Source organism: Chrysemys picta, chromosome 5 (genome assembly GCF_011386835.1).
Source record: "Chrysemys picta bellii isolate R12L10 chromosome 5, ASM1138683v2, whole genome shotgun sequence".
NCBI classification, from domain to species: Eukaryota; Metazoa; Chordata; order Testudines; family Emydidae; genus Chrysemys; species Chrysemys picta.
Window position 1 is genome coordinate 93614225 of NC_088795.1, and position 17751 is coordinate 93631975.

At 49.4% G+C, this 17751-nt stretch overlaps 1 protein-coding gene across 25 annotated transcripts in view; it reads left to right on the forward strand.

Annotated features, from left to right (window-relative positions):
* FRYL (FRY like transcription coactivator) overlaps positions 1-17751 on the forward strand; it is a 411199-nt gene that overhangs the window by 227660 nt on the left and 165788 nt on the right. For 23 of the 25 annotated variants that reach the window (XR_010601883.1, XM_065598069.1, XM_065598065.1 and 20 more), the window contains 2 exons: positions 14216-14484; positions 14947-15142. Coding sequence is in view for 24 of the 25 variants with exons in the window: in XM_065598069.1 (XP_065454141.1) it covers positions 14216-14484; positions 14947-15142 (465 nt within the window). In the remaining variant the exon portion in view is untranslated. The remainder of the gene's footprint in view (positions 1-14215; positions 14485-14946; positions 15143-17751) is intronic. The other 2 variants (XM_042841873.2, XM_065598064.1) reach the window with 1 other exon arrangement.

Below are 17751 nucleotides of genomic sequence, written 5' to 3' on the forward strand. Positions count from 1 at the left end.
TGGATCTGAACCCCCTGTACAATGACAGTCACTGGTGGTGAGTACCCCTCTGAGCACCTCACATGCCCTGGATCTGTCGATACTGAAGACCAAGGACAAGTCCCAGCATAAGAGTAAAAAACAGTCTCCCAGGCGGAAGAGCAGATCCCGACCGTGGACTGCTCCTAAGCGCAGCGTTTCCTCCCCAAGCCAGGCCAGGTGAGAGGTTGAAAGTGGATCCCACGCTTCCCCATATGGAAGGTAAGGCCAGACGCAACATTACCGACAACCTTGGAACCCATGCTTACTGGTGAGCTCGGCACCTGTCCTGCGATACCTCTGCGCCTTCTGGACGGGCCAGTCCCTCAGACGCCACCAGGGCCCTCTGACATTTCCATGGGCACACCATGGACTCCTGGCCTCTCTGAGTCTTTCTTGGTGGAGGAGCTGATTATTCGCTATTTACATTCTTCACTCATCTCTGGCCTCCCACTCACCCATGAAATCTCCACTCCAGCGGATGAATCTTTGTTGCTGCTGTCAGAGAAACCCGTCCGATGGCCGCACCTCCAGTACCAACAGTGTCATCCCTTGCCGGAAATGTCTTCGGAGTTCGAGAAGTTCTCAGAGCCAGAAACCTCGTTCTCCCCATTGTCACACCACAGTCCGGACTCATGGTCCAGACTGCCTTACCCCCCAGCATATAATCTGGCAACAGAGACTTGGTACCACTACCTGTGGGTCCCATTACATCTGAGGGACACTTCTTTTTGGCCTTACTGGGCATCCTGGGATCCCCATTGCAGATGCCTGGCACCATCACAGGCATCTGATCGACTTTCTCCTATTCACCCAGTGGCAGCATCAGTTTGAGGAACAGGCAGACATCAAACCAGTACTGCCAACTCCGCCAGTACCCATTGCTGCTTCCTCATTGCTGGAGGAGGTGCTTATTTCTTTCCCACTCTCTCTGTTGGTTGATGACTGCCAGTACCAGGACTTTTTGCAGAGGGTAGCAACAGACCTGGGTATTTTGTTGGAAGAGGTTCTGGACCTGTAACACCAGCTTTTGGACATCCTCCAACCTTAGGGGCCCTCTTAGGTGTCTCTACCCATAACAAGGGCATTCTCCAACCAGCACGGGCAGTATGGCACATCCCTGCTTCCTATACCCCTACACCTAAGAGGACAGAGAGGAGGTATTTTGTACCTGCTAAAGGGGCAGATTTTCTTTTTACGCATCCTCCCCCCCCAGCTCTCATTGCCCACTCGGCAGTAGAGCGGGCACACCAGCAGCCGCAGAAGTCTACCCCTCTGGACAGGGTGGCAAAGAGGATGGACCTTTTGGGCCAGAAGGTATATTCCTTGGCAGGACTACAGTTCCAGATTACAAACTACCAGGCTCTGCTAACCAAGTATCATTTTAATAACTACAACAAGCTAGTAGAGTTCATGGACAAGCTGCCACCAGACCAACAGCAGCAATTCTAGGCGCTGATGGATGAGGGGTGACTGGTCGCCAAGGTGGGCCTTCAGGCCACTGTGGACGCAGCCGACACATCCTCTTGCTCTCTAGAGACTGGGGTCATCACGTGCTGGGACTTGTGACTCCAATTGTTTGTCTTCCCCAGGGAGGTTCAAAATACAATTCAGGGCTTCCCCTTTGAGAACAAGTTGTTCCACGAGAAAATGGACAAATCCCTGCACTCACTGAAGGACTCCAGGGCCACAGTACGATCCCTTGGTATCTATATCCCGGCCCTGAGATGCAGGCAGCAGAGGCACCCATTCCTTCCGCTTCCACAAACTCCCTACCCAGCATACTACTAACACCAGCAGGAGGCCCCACATAGGCAGCATCATTCTCAAAGGCCCTGCTTCCCCATCTCCACCAGAACCACCTCCTTGACCCTCTCCCAGCAGCAGCCAAAACCGCAGTTTTGACATGCAGATTGAGACCTGAAAACCTCGCCCGATGCCACCCAAGGAGCCCCATGTCATCTGTGGGGGCCATCTTGCTCTATTTGCACACAATTGGAGCAAGATCACCATGGACAGTTGGGTACTGGAGATCATCCACCACAGATTCGCCATAGAATTCCTCTAATTACCGCCTTTCATCTCCCCCATTGAATGTCACTTTGGTGTTATGCACAGTACCGCCATCTGTTTCTTGAAGGGTTTACTCAATGTTCCCTCCCCCTGGGGACCCATCCCATCAATGCATTCTCCAACAAGAAGCGGATGCTGTGGTCCTCTAGGGGGGCATAGAGCCTGTCCCACTTCTCTATAGGGGACGAGGCTTCTACTCACTGTACTTCCTCATCCTGAAGAAGGGCAGAGGGCACCGCCCCATTCTAGATCTTCAGGTGCTGAACACTTTTTATCAGAAAGTCCAAGTTCTGCATAGTAATGCTGGCGTCGATTATTCCCTCCCTTCCTCAGGCTCTTGACATGAAGGATGTTTACTTTCATGTTGATATTCGCCCGGCCTGTGACAGTGTACCCCATAAGGCTTTATGGGGAGGGGGTGCTTATAAATGTATGTATGACATAACTGGAATATGTTTTGTGCTGCCTGTGCCATGTAACATATCTCCGTAAGGGTTATGGTCTACTATATCTATTCATCCTATTTGTACATATATATCATTTTCTACTCAAGGTTAAGAATAGGGGCTGTATGCTTGCCTGATTTCTAAGTAAGCTTTGTGAGGCATTTGGTCAGCTTCTTTAGGAAGGAATTTGCCAGGTTAAGTACCTGATCAGGAGACACTTAGGGAACAATGCATCTTGGAATGCTCCAATCCACATGAGAAGTCTTCCTGGAGACATGCAAGATGCCATGTGGACAGTGCAAAGACTGAGTCATGCAGGGGCATGTGACTTGCCCAGGTGACTCCAAAACTCCATCTTGGAGCTGGGCTTTGCATAGGAGGGAGGTCTCCACCCACAAGAGAGAGTCTACTTAAACCTGTGGGAGACCCCTCCATTTTGTCTTCAGCTGGCTAAAGAAGGAGCCTCTCCACCCCCCCCAGGATACTTGAAGGAGACTGAAACAAAGGACAGTAACTACAGGGGGTGTGAGTGATTGCTGGACCCAGGCTAAAAGGAGCTTAGCCTGTAAAAGGGAGCACTCTGGAACTGGTGAGGAAATTATCTGTATTCAGTTTGATTAGGCATAGATCTGCGCATTTTATTTTATTTTGCTTGGTGACTTACTTTGTTCTGTCTGTTACTACTTTGAACCACTTAAATCCTACTGTCTGTATTTAATAAAATCACTTTTTATTTAGTAATTTACTCAGAGTATGTATTAATACCTGGGGGAGCAAACAACTGTGCATATCTCTCTATCAGTGTTATAGAGGGCGAACAATTTATGAGTTTGCCCTGCATAAGCTTTATGCAGGGCAAAACGGATTTATCTGGGTTTAGACCCCATTGGGAGTTGGGCATCTGAGTGCTAAAGACAAGCGCACTACTGCGAGCTGTTTTCAGGTAAACTTGCAGCTTTGGGACAGGAGATTCAGACCCTGGATCTGTGTCTGGAGCCAAACAGGAGTGTCTGGCTCAGCAAGACAGGGTGCTGGAGTCCTGAGCTGGCAGGGAAAACAGAGGCAGGGGTAGTCTTTGCACATCTGGTGGCAGCTCCCAAGGGGGTTTCTGTGATCCAACCCGTCACACGGCCCACTGCAAGTTTCTCTGTTTTCGGGAAGTACGCCAATGCTACTAATTTTGGGTCGTCCCGTTTGACATAGCAACAGCCCTGTGACTGTTCACAAAGGTCTTCACTGTGGTAGCAGCCCAGATGCACCATCTCAGCTATTTAGTATACCCCTCCCTTGACAACTGGCTCCTCATGGCGCTATCATGCCAGGAATTAACCACTGCAATCCTTGCCCTTTGCAATCTACTGGCATAAGTATTTGCGTCAATGAGGAAAAGTTGGCGTTGATACTTACACAGACAATACACTGTATTGGAGTGCAGCTTGACTCCATCACAGTGAGTGCTTTTCTCCCGGCATACCACTTCGCAACACTGACAGCCATCATTGTAGACCTGTGTCACAGACCTTGCACCCCGGTCCACCACTGTCTCTCTTTTCTGGGCTTATGGCCACCTGCACCTATGTGACCCTGCACGCATGTCTCCCCATTTATTGCCACTAGACATGGCTCCTCTCCATTTTCAGTCCCAGCACAGATCACGTGGAGACCAGGGTCATTGTTCCACAGACTATGCTGGCCTCCCTCAGGTGGTGGGCTGTTCCTTCCGAGGTCATGGTAGGCACATCTTCGTCCCTCCCACACCACAGGCCACTTTTACAATGGACGGCTCCCTCATGGGTTGGGGAGCCCACCTGGACCGCCACACAGCCCAAGGAGTGTGGAAACCATGGGAAGGTAGGATGCACTGGAACTGCGGGCAGTCATTTAGCATGTCAGCCCCTTTTCCAACTCATTCAGTCCCTCCATGTTGAACTGCTCTCCAACAGCATAATGGCAGTGGTAACATAAACAAGCAGGGCAGCGCCAAGTCTCCCTCCCTGTCCATCTGCCTTTGGAACTGGTGCATCAGGACCTATATGACACTTCAATCCACGTATAGAATAATAGCATATCAGGGTTGGAAGGGACCTCAGGATGTCATCTAGTCCAACCCCCTGCTCAAAGTAGGACCAATCCGCAACTAAATCATCCCAGCCAGGGCTTTGTCAAGACTGACCTTAAAAACCTCTAAGGAAGGAGATTCCACCACCTCCCTAGGTAACCCATTCCTGTGCTTCACCATCCTCCTAGTGAAAAAGTTTTTCCTAATATCCAACCTAAACCTCCCCCACTGCAACTTGAGATGATTACTCCTTGTTCTGTCATCTGGTACCACTGAGAACAGTCTAGATCCATCCTCTTTGGAACCCCCTTTCAGGTAGTTGAAAGCAGCTATCAAATCCCCCCTCATTCTTCTCTTCTGCAGACTAAATAATTCCGGTTCCCTCAGCCTCTCCTCATAAGTCACGTGCTCCAGCCCCCTAATAATAAGAGCTCCGCTGGACTCTTTCGAATTTTTCCACATCCTTCTTGTAGTGTGGGGCCCAAAACTGGACACAGTATTCCAGATGAGGCCTCACCTGTGCTGAATAGAACGTACCTCCTAGGCACCCAGAATTCCCTGGTCGATGCACTCATCAGGACTTTCTACTTCAATCACTAGTAGGAGTTACGCAATGCCACACTGCAGTACCTCTTTGAGAAATGGGGCACACCTCGATGAGACCTTTTTGCCACTTTCAAGAACCAAAAGCTGCTCCTCTATTGTTCCCCTGGACAAGTGACCTCTGCTACGCCTTTTCCCCATCTCTCCTCCAGCCTCAAGTACTATGCAAGATTCACTGGGACTGAGCCATTGTGATACTCACTCATAGCCCCGTTTTGGACCTGTCAGTTCTGCTTCACAGACCTGAGACTCTGCCTGCACCTCTGCACGCTCTCAGATCTATTCACACAAGATGGGGGAAGATCTGGGATCCCAGTCTGAACCCTCTTCACCTCATATTTGGATGGGGGTTGAGGGTAGACCGGGCATGCTCCACCCCAGTATGACAAATCCTTAATCAGAGCAGGAAAGAATCCACCAGGGCCTGCTATAGAGCTTCACGGTATGGGCTCGCTGCCACCACCACTTCCTGAGCACCGTATCTACACCAGTTGCCCTTGACTTCCTTCTCGCCCTCAAAATGTCGGGCTTAGCCCTCAACTCTATATGGATAGAGCACCTGGCAGCACTCAGTGCCTCCCCCCCCCCCCCCACCCAATGGATGGCACCTTAGTGTTATGCACCCTACCATTGTCTGTCTGTTTCATGAAGGGTTTACTCAATGCCTTTCCACCAGTACTGAAGTGGGACCTTAATATTGTTCTGTCTACCCTCATGAAGCCACCCTTTGAGCCACTGGCAAAATGCTCCCTCTCCCACCTTTTGATGAAAGTGATAATCCTGGTAGCCATTACTTCAGCCAGACAGGTCTGTGAACTAGCAGCCATGATAGCAGCCCACCACGCGTGCTTCCCCCCCCCCACACACACTATATTCCACGAGGACAAGGTGTTCTTACAGCTACACCCTAAATTCCTCCCAAAGGTAGTGTTGGAATTCCACCTAAATCTGTGCATCCACCTACTTGTTTTCTGCCCCAAACTGCCCCCCGCCCCCACTGACAGGTCCTATACTCCCTCAATGTCCACCATGCACTGGCATTTTACCTACACGGGACTCAATCCTTTCACACATCGCCAAAGCTATTTGTGACCATTGCTGCATGGTCAAGCCCTCTCCTCCCAGTGAATCATCAAACAGGTCTCGGGGTGCCTCCATGAATGCTGCAAACAATCCAACATATCCCCCCCGATAAAGTCACGGTGCACTCTACGCAAGCACAAGCTGCCACATCAGCCTCATTGGCGGACGTGTCCTGGCAAGACATCTGTTGCACAGCAAGCTGGTGCACAGCAACTTGGCGCTCAGTCCACATGTTCATGACTCACGACAGCATCGTACAAGAAGCAGTTACAGCTGCTGCTGTGGGCCAGGCTGTATTGAAAACTGCACTTCCATTGGCATCCTCACACCCACCTCCATGCTGATCATTGCTCGCAAGTCATCCACTTGTGGAATACACATAGGGACCATCACTCGAAGAAGAAGAGGAAGAGGTTACTTACCTGTTATTGGGTTGTTGGTTTTTTTTTGATGTGTAGTCCCTATCTGTATTCCACTACCCGCCTTCCATCCCCTCTGCTTTGTACTGGACTCCAAAACAGTAAGAAGCAGACTGGAGAGGCATCGACTTGCAGTATTTATTATACCCTTGGCTAGGAGAATGAGGGGACTCCCTACACATATGCGAGTCAATGGACACTATTAACACTTCTAGACTCGGGCACATGGTGCGCATGTATACCCCATGTGTGGAATACCAATAGGGACCATGTATCTTGAAGAACCCCCAGTTACAAGTAAGTAACCTTCTCCTCTTAAACTGCTGCTCCTTTAGTTGTCTGAGGGAAAGCTGTTTGGCATTTGGTATCTTCCCCATCCTATTTTCTTTTGTATTCCCTGCCTGAAAAGCTGATATCCTCAGTCATGGAAGGCAGTGCGTTGAACTACTTTTATGCTGTTGGGATCCTAATAAAAGTGTTAAAGTAGAAATTTTCTGCATTGCATAGGTAGAATAATAATATTGTGCTGTTTTAACTGATGGGAAAAATAGGACTCACTCATAATTACAATTGTAGTATGTATATTATGATATTGTGATTTAATTGGGCAGGTAGAGGTGGTGAAAATGAGTCTATACAAAAATACAGTTAGGCTCTGATTTTTCTTCAAGTGATGGTCCCTATACGGATTCCAAATGTGGGTGCACATGTGTACCATGTGCCGGAGCCGGAACTGTTTTTAGTAGTGTCCATTGATCCACATATACATTGTGTGTTGGCCCCGTGGTGCGTCCGAGGCTTTAAGAGTCCATGCTGTTCGACGCTGCTCCAGTTCCCTCTTACCAGAAGAGTCGGAACCCTTGTTCCTTAGTGCTCTGAGCTTTGTCCATTTTTTCCTACTACTTGTACATATTTTTTGTTTTTTTCTAGTTGTGTATAGTTACCACCATTTTTAGCTAGGTCTCCCCGGTTAGACTTCTTCCCCTCACGGGGCTCTCCCATTCCTGGAGCCTATGCCCTGTCAAGCTGGCTTCAAAAGCTGTGCTTCATGCACATGCTCCTTCTCTGTGAGCGACGAACGTCTACATTGTCTGTATTGCTCCATCTGCCGCTTGTTCCCACCTTGGACTTGGGAAGCTAAAGAACTTTACCTCTGCAGACATCTGATGGAGGAGACTATGCACATGTATGCGCAGTCAAATTCAGAACCAGTGGATCTGCTGGAGCAGCACCTGTCACCACCGGTGAGCACTCCCCTGATCCCTTCTCATGTGCTGGCGCCCACGGTACTGCCGCAACTGCCGAAGCCCCACCATGAGCATAAGAATTATGGGCATGGCTATAAGGGTGGCTCCCTGACATGGACTGCCTCTAAACGCAGCATTGGCTCCCCGAGCTGTGCCAGGTTGGGTTAGAAGTCGTGCGTCAACCTAGCTGCTTTGCCTCCTAAGAAGCCTTGCATGGAGCATAAGTCCAAGCAGTGCCATGACCCGCCAGCACCACCTCCAGCCATGGCCACCAGTCCACTCTCTTCACCTCCAGCACTGTTGATGCCTCCAGCCCCCCTCCCCCGCCGAGACTCTTGCGCACAATCCTGCCCATACCGGGACCCCTGTCTCTACTGATGCCCACAGCCGAACTGATGCCGCTGTACACTGGCTCTCTTCTGTGCCCTGGCTCCCCAGTCACCTTGGGTTCCCATCTGGGGTGGATGAACGACTCTTGCTTGCGCAGTGTCCTGCTCCGCTCCACCTCATATTGACAGCCCCCGCCTCTGTCAGACCCGTCCTCAGAATCAGAATGGTCCTCTGAGCCAGACCCCTCATTCTCCTCTGTGTGACCCTATAGCCTGGATCGTTGGCAACAACTGCCCTACCCATCAACGTATGACCCTTCCACTGAGGCTGGTTCCACTAGCCCTGGAGCCCACCAATGCCCAGTGACCCATATGCTTGGACCTATTGGCCTGCTTGGGACTCCTATTGGGACCAGGGGGTGCCACTGCTATTAGACCACCTAGTGTCCCCTGCCTGCACTGCCCCACCCGTCATCCGTGATGAACCTCAGGACATCGCCGCATTGCTCACACCACCAGTTCTCACTAGAGCCTCCTCGTCTCCAGTAGAAGACGTTCCACTTTCCCTTTCCCCTCTGGACGACCATAGCCAGTATCATGACCTGCTTCATGTATCATGTCTGTGGCGCTCAGCCTCCTGGTGAAGGACGTCCAGGACTTGTAAAACCAGTTCCTGGATATCCCAACTGCCTGGGCCCTCCTGCACCACCCTCCCTATTCATGAAGCCATCCTCCAACTAGCTCAATCTGTCTGGCACACCCTGGCATCCAGTGCCCCCACCGTGAAGCATGCTGAACGCTGCTACTTTGTTCCTTCCTATTTAGCCACCCACCCCTCAACTTGCTCATGATCCACACGGTAACCGAACGCACCTGGCAGCAGCCCTTGAAGACCACCCTTCTGGACCGGGTGGCCAAAAAACTGGACCTTAGGGGGGCAAGGTTTACTCCTCGGCAGGCCTCCATTTCTATGTTGCCAACTACTAGATACTCCTGGCAAAGTACAATTTCCTCTCATACTCTAAGTTGGCAGAGTTCCAGGCCTTCCTCCTGTCGGAGAAGCATCAGGATTTCCAGGCACTGCTGGAAGAGGGCAAACTGATTGCCAAAGTGGCCCTCTAAGCTGTGGTTGACACTTCTGACACCACACATCTTGTTCTCTAGAATCTAATGTGGTGTTCTGACAAGATTCCTGGGTCCAATCCTCCAGCTTCCCTAAGGAGGTCCAAACCGCTCTAGAGGACCTCCCCTTTGACAATCACAAACTTTTCAGTGACAAGACAGACAAATCCCTCCACTCCCTTAAGGATTCCCATGCCACCCTTCAGTCACTTGGTATCTACACCCCGGCTCTGACCAGCAGGCAGCAGAGGTTGTCTTTCCGCCCCCATCCCTGCATTGTCTACCAGCCCTATTCACAACACCCACAGTCTCGTCATCGCCTGTGCTCCCAACAACCCTGTTACTCTGCCACTGCCACCTCTGCTACCTCGGCCTTCTCGCAACATCCCTCAAAGCAGCCATTTTAACTCTTTCCCTGAGACCCGTGAACCTTCCTCATCTCTCCCACGTTGCCCCAGGTCGTCTTCAGGGACCACTTTGCCCTGTTTTCCCGCAGTTGGGACAAGATTATCACCAATCGATGGGTGCTGGACATTGTTCACAAGGGGTACCTGATAGAGTTCCTCTTGTTCCCCCCCTTGTTGCTCACCTCATGGTGGCCATGGGGATCATTCTTGTTCTGGGTCTCCAGTCTCTGAACAAATTCTTATGCAAATTCTGGTTCCGGATGGTCACGCTCCCTCTCAATATCCCATCCCTCCCCCATGGGGCATGGTTCGCAGCTCTCAATATGAAGAATTCATACTTTCATATAAACATCCACCCAACTCATCAAAAGTTCCTCTGTTTCATGATGGGACACTCTTACTGTCAGTTAAATCCTCCACCAGGTCCTCCTCTTTGGTATCGCCATTGCCTCTCGTGTGTTCACAAAGGTCTTCACTGTCATCGTGGACCACATGCTTTGTATCGGCCACTCCATGTTTCCTTACCTGGATGACTGGCTCTTTGTTGTGCCATCCCGCAACTGTTTCCTCTCCATGATCCAGACCCTTCACGCCCTCCTTGCTGGCCTGGGTATCTGCATCAATGAGGACAAGTCAGTTCTCGTCCCTACCTGTACGCTCACCTTCATCGGGGCATGCCTGGACTCTCTCGTGGGCCAAGGTTTTCTCCCACAGACCATTTTGCCACCCTCACCTTCTTTATCACACAGCTGCATCACAATCCTCATATGGTATCTGCCAATGTCTTTTCTTCCTTGGCCAAATGGCGGCCTGCGCCTCTGTGACTCCATATGCCTACCTGCATATGCACTGGCTCTGATCAGTCTGCAGACTGCAGCTGGATCACCTGGCAAGGCAGTCCTGCTCCCATCCTCCGTCCTGGCTTCCCTCTCGTGGTGGACCAACCCATCCAAAGTCCTGGCCGGCATCCCGTTTACCCCTCCCACTCCTCACATCACTCTCGCCACAGACGCCTTGCTCATCGGGTGGAGTGCTAATTTGGAAGGCCATACAGCTCAGGGCTTTGGATATCCAGAGAAGCTCAGATGCAGATCAAATCCGGGAATTGCAGGCTGTCTGCCTTTCCTGTCAGGCATTCCTGCCCCGATCAGATTCTGGCATGTTCAACTGCTATCCAACAACATGACGGCAGTTGAGTATATCAACAGGCAGGACGATGCCAGGTCCCCCTCCCTCTGCACGGAGTCCATTCACCTCAGGAGCTGATGCAACAGGCATGGAGTCACCCTCCATGGCATGAATCTCCCAGGTAACAGCAACTCCCTGGCGGACACGTTCAGCAGGTCCTTCTACACCAGTCATGAGCAGGAGCTACACGATCCCATGCTCTGCTCGGTCTTTTGCCTGTGGGGCATGCTGCACTGGGACCTCTTCATGACCAACGCAAACCACAAGCTTCCCCGCTTCTGCTCCAGAGGCACCATCAGGCTGGGCTTCCAGGGCAACATACTACTACTGCCCTCAGCCACCAAACTCTGTTATGCTTTCCCACCCATCCCCCTGCTCCCGCAAATCCTGCACAAGGTGCAGCGAGATCGAGCGCGGCTCATCCTCGTAGCCCCCTTTTGTTTCCACCAATACTAGTTCATCAATCTCTTCTACTTCTCCACCTGCCCCCCGATCCAGCTCCTCAACCTCCCAGATCTCCTCACACAGGCGCATGGCTATCTGCAGCACCCTAATCTAAGCCCCCTCCACTTGACAGCTTGGTATTTGAATGGGGCTCACATGCAGACAAGGCATGCTCCATGCGAGTGTGCGATGTCTTCATGTGCCGCAGATGACCATCTGCCAAGGTCTGCTATCAAGCAAAATGGCAGCGCTTCACCACTTGGACACACTGCTATCACTAACCTCTGGACTCCAACTCCATTCCATCTCCATCTCTTCAGTTACCTTCTCCAGCTTAGTTGGTCAGGCCTTGCCCACTCCTCCATCTGCATCCATCTGTCAGCACTCAGCAATTTCCTCTCTCCTGTGGATAGGTTCTTCGCCTTCATTCCATCTGTCCACTGCCTCCTTCCTCTGCAATCTACTTCCCATCAGTGCAGAAGCCTACCCCCTCTTGTGACCTCCGTCTCATCTTCTCTGCCCTCACAAGGCTGCCCTTTGAACCCCTCACAACCTGCTCTCTTGCCCAACTCTCTATAAAGGTGATCTTGGTGGTCATCACGTCGGCAAGGCGGGTTAGTGAGCTGGCGGCCATGATGGCCGCCCCCCCCTTTATTGTCTTCAACAAAGATAAAGTCTCCCTGCAACTGCACCCCAAGTTTCTCGCCAAGGTGGCAGTTCCGTTTCACCTCAACCAATCTATCCACCTTCCAATTTTCTACCCCAAGCTGCACACCTCTCCTAAGGCACACACATTACATTCTCTCAATGTCCACAGTGCACTGGCCTTTTATCTCCAGCACACCTACGCCTTCCGGGCCTTGCCCAGACTATGCCTCACCATTAAGTGCTGTTGGGAGCATTCCCCCTCCTCATAACAGCTCTCTAAATGGATCTCCCATTGCATCGAGGAATGCTATGCCTCTCTCATGTTCCTTTGCCCCCTGGAGTCAAACCCACTCCACTTTGGTGCATACCATCTCATTGGCTTTCCTTACAGACGTTCCATGCAGGACATTTTGTAGGGCAGCCACATGGTCCTCTGTCCATACCTTAACTACTCACTATGCCATCACCCCACCGGTGGCAGCAGATGTGGCAGTTGGCCATGCCGTCCTGCAGACTGTGACTTCCTGCAAGTCCTCACACCCCCCTCCACACTGAGCACTGCTCACTATGCACCTATGTCTGGAATCCATATAGGGACCATCATTCATAGAAGAAAAGGGGGTTACTTTACTGTAACTGGAGGTTCTTGGAGATGTGTGGTCTCTATTTGGATTCCAATATCAACCCACCATCTCCTCTGCTGCAGGCTCTCTTGCTTGCTGGCAAGAGGGACCTGGAGCGGCATCGACCAGCGCAGCCTCTTAAAGCCTCAGATACACCACGCAGTCAATGCACGTGCAGGTCAACGAACACTACTAGACACAGCTCCGGTGTATTGCGCACATGCACACCCATGTCTGGAATCCAAATGTGCTTATCTTTAAGTTCCACGGTATAAAACGCTACTTTCTTTCTGTACAAGAAATATCCCCAATAAACAAACTGCAGTTTGGGTAGGTGTCTGAAACAGTAAAAAGTCTCAGATTAGTTCCCTTTTCTTTGCCAGATATTCCTGCAACTTGTCTGCTCTTCTGGCACTGTTGGAGAATCCTCTGATCCCCTTCTACGAAGGGAATGTAATAGATTTCTGTTTCTTTTAAAAATGATTTCTCAAGGATAGATTTCTCTGCTCTTCAGTTTAGAAGCTTCTGGTGTGTGAGTTGGAGATCACTATTAAAGATTTGAGAATTTAGTAACTTCCAAAAAAAGTAGGTCATTAATGAGCCAAAGGCTGAATATAAAACTGAATCGCTTCTAATGGCCAATTCCTTTTCTTTTGTGAGAGAGAAAACAGCTTAGCTATGTATTGGTGCCCTCTAGCAGTTTTTTTGTAAGACAAAATTAATAATAATTAAGGCTAAGTTTTTGTCACAGATATGTTTAGTAAAAGTGAAGGACAGGTCATGGGCAATAATGAAAAATTCACAGAAGCCCGTCACCTGTCCTTTATTTTTACTAAAAATACCCATGACAAAATCGGTAGTCTGGGCAGCCGGCTGGGTGGTGGGAGGGGTGGGGTGGAGAAGGTTACAGGGTCCCCCTCCGCTGGCGGCTCCAAGCTGCAGAGGTCCCCCCTGCCTCCGGCCCGGAGCTTTGGGGATCCTCCCAGCCGTGGCTGGGAACTGCTGGGGTCCCTCTTGACGCCTGCAGCAGTGGGGATCCTCCCTACTCCCCGCCATGGCCGGGAGCTCTGGGGATCCCTCCTGCTCCCGCAGAGACCGGAAGCAGTGGGGGTCCGCCCTGTCGCCCGCAGGGGTGGGGAGCAGCAGGGGTCCCCCTGGCTGCCCGAGGCAGCCGGGAGCAACAGATTTCCCCACCCCCCCCCATGGTGCCAGGAGTGGCAGCAGGGAGCTGCAGCGCTCCCGCCGCCATCCGCGGTGGCCAGAAGTGGCAGGGGACCCTGCAGCTCCCAGCCGGCACTGGCTGAAGTCACAGAGGTGTTTTGGAAGTCACGGATTCCGTGACTTCCGTATTCACCATGACAAAATCGCAGCCTTAATAATAATCTATCAGTCTACTCACCGTGGGCGCTCACTTTATGATTTAAAGCTTTTTTTAGACATTCAGTGATGCAAATAAAAAACCGGATACATATATTAAATGTTTGTTTATTCTGTTTATGTACACAGACTACTTTACTGTATTGCCGCAGTTCAATAGATTTACAAACATTAGCTGACTGGAGCTCCTCCCCTATCAGCCACCAGTTTGATGTGGTGAGTCCATCACATATATGGATATTTGCACATGTGACCCAGGGCCAAGATCCATGGATTGTAAGCCTTTCCAGTTTTATGAAACAGGAAAATCTTCCAAAACACTGCCCGACAGCTGTAAGCTATGCTTGGATGTTTGCTTACACGAGACTCCAACTGTTGTCTCCACAGGTTGACATTAAGTAAGTTCACTTCTTAAGTTAATTGAATATACCACAGTATATTAAACCTCTTTTTTTAACATTTATTGAAATTACAATACCCATTAAATTTCAGTATTATGTAAATATACAGCACTATTATTTCCGACGGTTTAATCTTGCTTTAATATTAATAACAGAAAATTAACTAAAATGATTGGGTTTAGAAGAGAAATAGTATGCTATAAAGATTAATTCATGCCTTTTGACTATATTGTACTTTAGCAATGATGTATATTAGCAATAATACATATTTTTATAGTTGAATTTGCTGTATAGCACCAGCCTTCAATAATGAAATCAGAGTAGAGACTACAATGTTAAGGATCACATATAAGGACATATACATAATTAAAATATAAAATTCAACAGAGAATAAAATGGTGTGTAAATTGCATTTTCTAAATTCATGTTATTTTTCTATCTATTTTTTTCTTTTTAAAGCAGCCCTATCAATGCCAAGAAAGTAAATACTACTACAAGTAGTGATTCATATATTGGGCTCTGGAGAAACTACCTGATTCTTTGCTGCAGTGCAGCAACTTCCACATCCTCTTCCACATCTGCAGGTTCTGTGAGATGTTCCCCTCCTGAGACGCTGGCGTCTACTCCTGACAGTGGTTATAGCATTGATTCAAAAGTAGGTTTTTCTGACATTTTCTGAGTGGCTCTGAATATTTCAGTAACGTAGAAAAGTTTAAGACTTACAGCACATCCCCTATTTCGAAGATGCTTTTCTGATTTGTATGAAAAAACATTGTTATGCTACTACCACCTTGCTTTTGTCAAATAAAAAACCAATGAACTGGGACATATCCGCAAATTATACCTATTTTTTTCTGCTTAACCTCCCTTAATCTGAAGCTAAATCTTGCCAAAATTGTTAAGAAAATTTACCTGCCCAAGCATAAAATCTGCTCTGATGATGATGAAAAAAGTTGATATTTTATTTATCGTTAAAGAGTTACGTCTTTAAGCAAATGGGCAGGTAGAATTCTGCAGTTTTAGGCTAATAAACTAATCTCATTCCAGTGACTGAATCAATTTCCTTTTTAGGATTTTGACACTTTTCAGTGTTTTCCACAACCAGAGACGCCCATCGTCGTTTTGTTTTGCATCAGATATGGAATCTTACTGTTCTTAAAAGTTTTTCAACATGGTGGTTTCCCCTAAAGACGAGAAGGCAGTTTGTGGACTGTAGAGCACATTTTTTCCCTGGCAGGGAGTTTCCTATTTTGTTCCTTCTGTTACCCGGACCTCTTCCCTAGCTGGGAGAAGGGCACCCATTGACAGGAACTTAAATTTCTTTGAGACTCCATATGGAGCCAGACCATAGGCCCCCAGAAGGTTTACCTTCTTCCTCTAAAAATGGCAAATACACTAAAACATCCAAGGCCCTCTTAATCCAAGGAGTTTGCCTTGCAGAATTGGGAATTTCTCATCATTGAAGTTTAAGATACTTTACTTAACCCAATAGCAAAATGTGAATTGGATAGTCACCAAAACTTCCAGAGTGCATTTTCCCTCCTAAGGGAAAAGGTACAAAAAATGCTCTCTAGCTGTAATGACTTGGAGAACATTATGTAAGAGCCCTGAATACAGCTGCATTACAGACCAACTATTCCCTATCCACAAGCTGTGAGGGTTTTCAAAGGAATTATTTGACTGGTGGTGGACTCTGCCATAACCTGAGTGTCTGAGTTGTTAAAAAGAAATCCATTATAATGGATGGACAGTGGCTGTAAAGATTCCATTTAAAAAAATGCTGGAGTACAATTTTGAGAAAGATTGACTTGTCAACTAAGTTTATTTCATCTGGTACTTTGTATTGCGATCTCAGTACCTGGCTGGCAGATCTGAAGAAGGCTCTCCCTAAAAGTTTCTGAATCACCAGGAAAAAACAGGAAATCATAATGCTAGCCTCTAATTTTCTTTAATGCTTGAACATGCTCTTCAACTTTCTTTACCGCTAACATAGTAAGCAGAAGAGTCTTGTGGTTTGCTATGGAAATTTCAATTGGTATCTGTGGTGAGTAGGTTGCTATAGGGCAGTGGTCATCAACTTGTCAATCACAATCGACTGGTCGCTCCTAGAGGATCTCCCAGTCGATCGCAATCTCTGGTGGTGCAGCGGGGCTGCTGCTCTACCCCGACCCCACGCCACTCCTGGAAGCAGCCACATGGCCCCGGGGGCAGGGGTCTCCCTCCACGCTCTGCTCTTGCCTGCAAGCACCACTCCTGCAGCTCTCATTGGCCGGGAACAGGGAGCTGTGGCCAATGGGAGCTGTGAGGGTGGTGCTTGCAGAGAGGGGCAGCACGTGGATCCATGTGCCTCCTGCACCCTCCCAGGGGCCGCAGGGGAGTGTTGGCCCCTTCCGGGAGTGGCATAGGGCTGGGGTAGGGGAGCCCGCCTTAGCGACTGCCACGCTGCGCTGCTGACCGGGAGTTGCATCCCAGCCCTAAGTCCCCTCCTGGAGCCAGCACCCCATACCCCCTCCTGCACCCCGAACTCCCTCCTGAACCCCAAGCCCCAGCCCTGACCCCCCTCCCAGAGCCAGCACCCCAGACCCCCTCCTGCACCCCAGCACTCTGCCCCAGCTCGGAACCCCCCCTGCACCCAAACTCCCTCTCAGAGCTTGCACCCCTCACCCCCTCCTTCACCCCAACCTCCTGCCCCAGGCTGAGCCCAGAGCACCCTGCTACACTGCAAAATCCTCGGCCCCAGCCCAGAGCCCGTACCTCCTCCCAAACCCCTACCCCAGCCAGGTGAAAGTGAGTGAGGGCGGGGGAGAATGAGCGACGGAGGGGTGTGTGTGGAGTGAGTGGGGCAGGGCTTTGGAGAAGGGGCAGGCTAGCTCCTGGGTTGCCCTTAAATTCAAAAAGTGATCTTGGGCGTAAAAATGTTGGAGACCACTGCTATAGGGGATACCAAAATCCTGACATAAGGTGATAAATACAGTTGTGTGGATGAGAGAAAAGGAGAAGAAGCCAGGATACTTCTTTGCAGAAATTCAGTTTTTTGATAGGCAAGTAAAATGTATTTAATTGGAAATTTTAGGAAAAGTGTTATCCTAAAGGATTTCTAACATGTGCTACAAGCACTTATTTGTTATAATCATGAAAGACATACTGACTTTTAGCTTTATTATTTATGGAATTTTTTTTCATATAACAGTAGTTCTGCTCCCTCAGAGGCAAAAGTAGTGGAGGCATCTATTTGAGGGAACAGTAGAAAATTGACAATTCTTC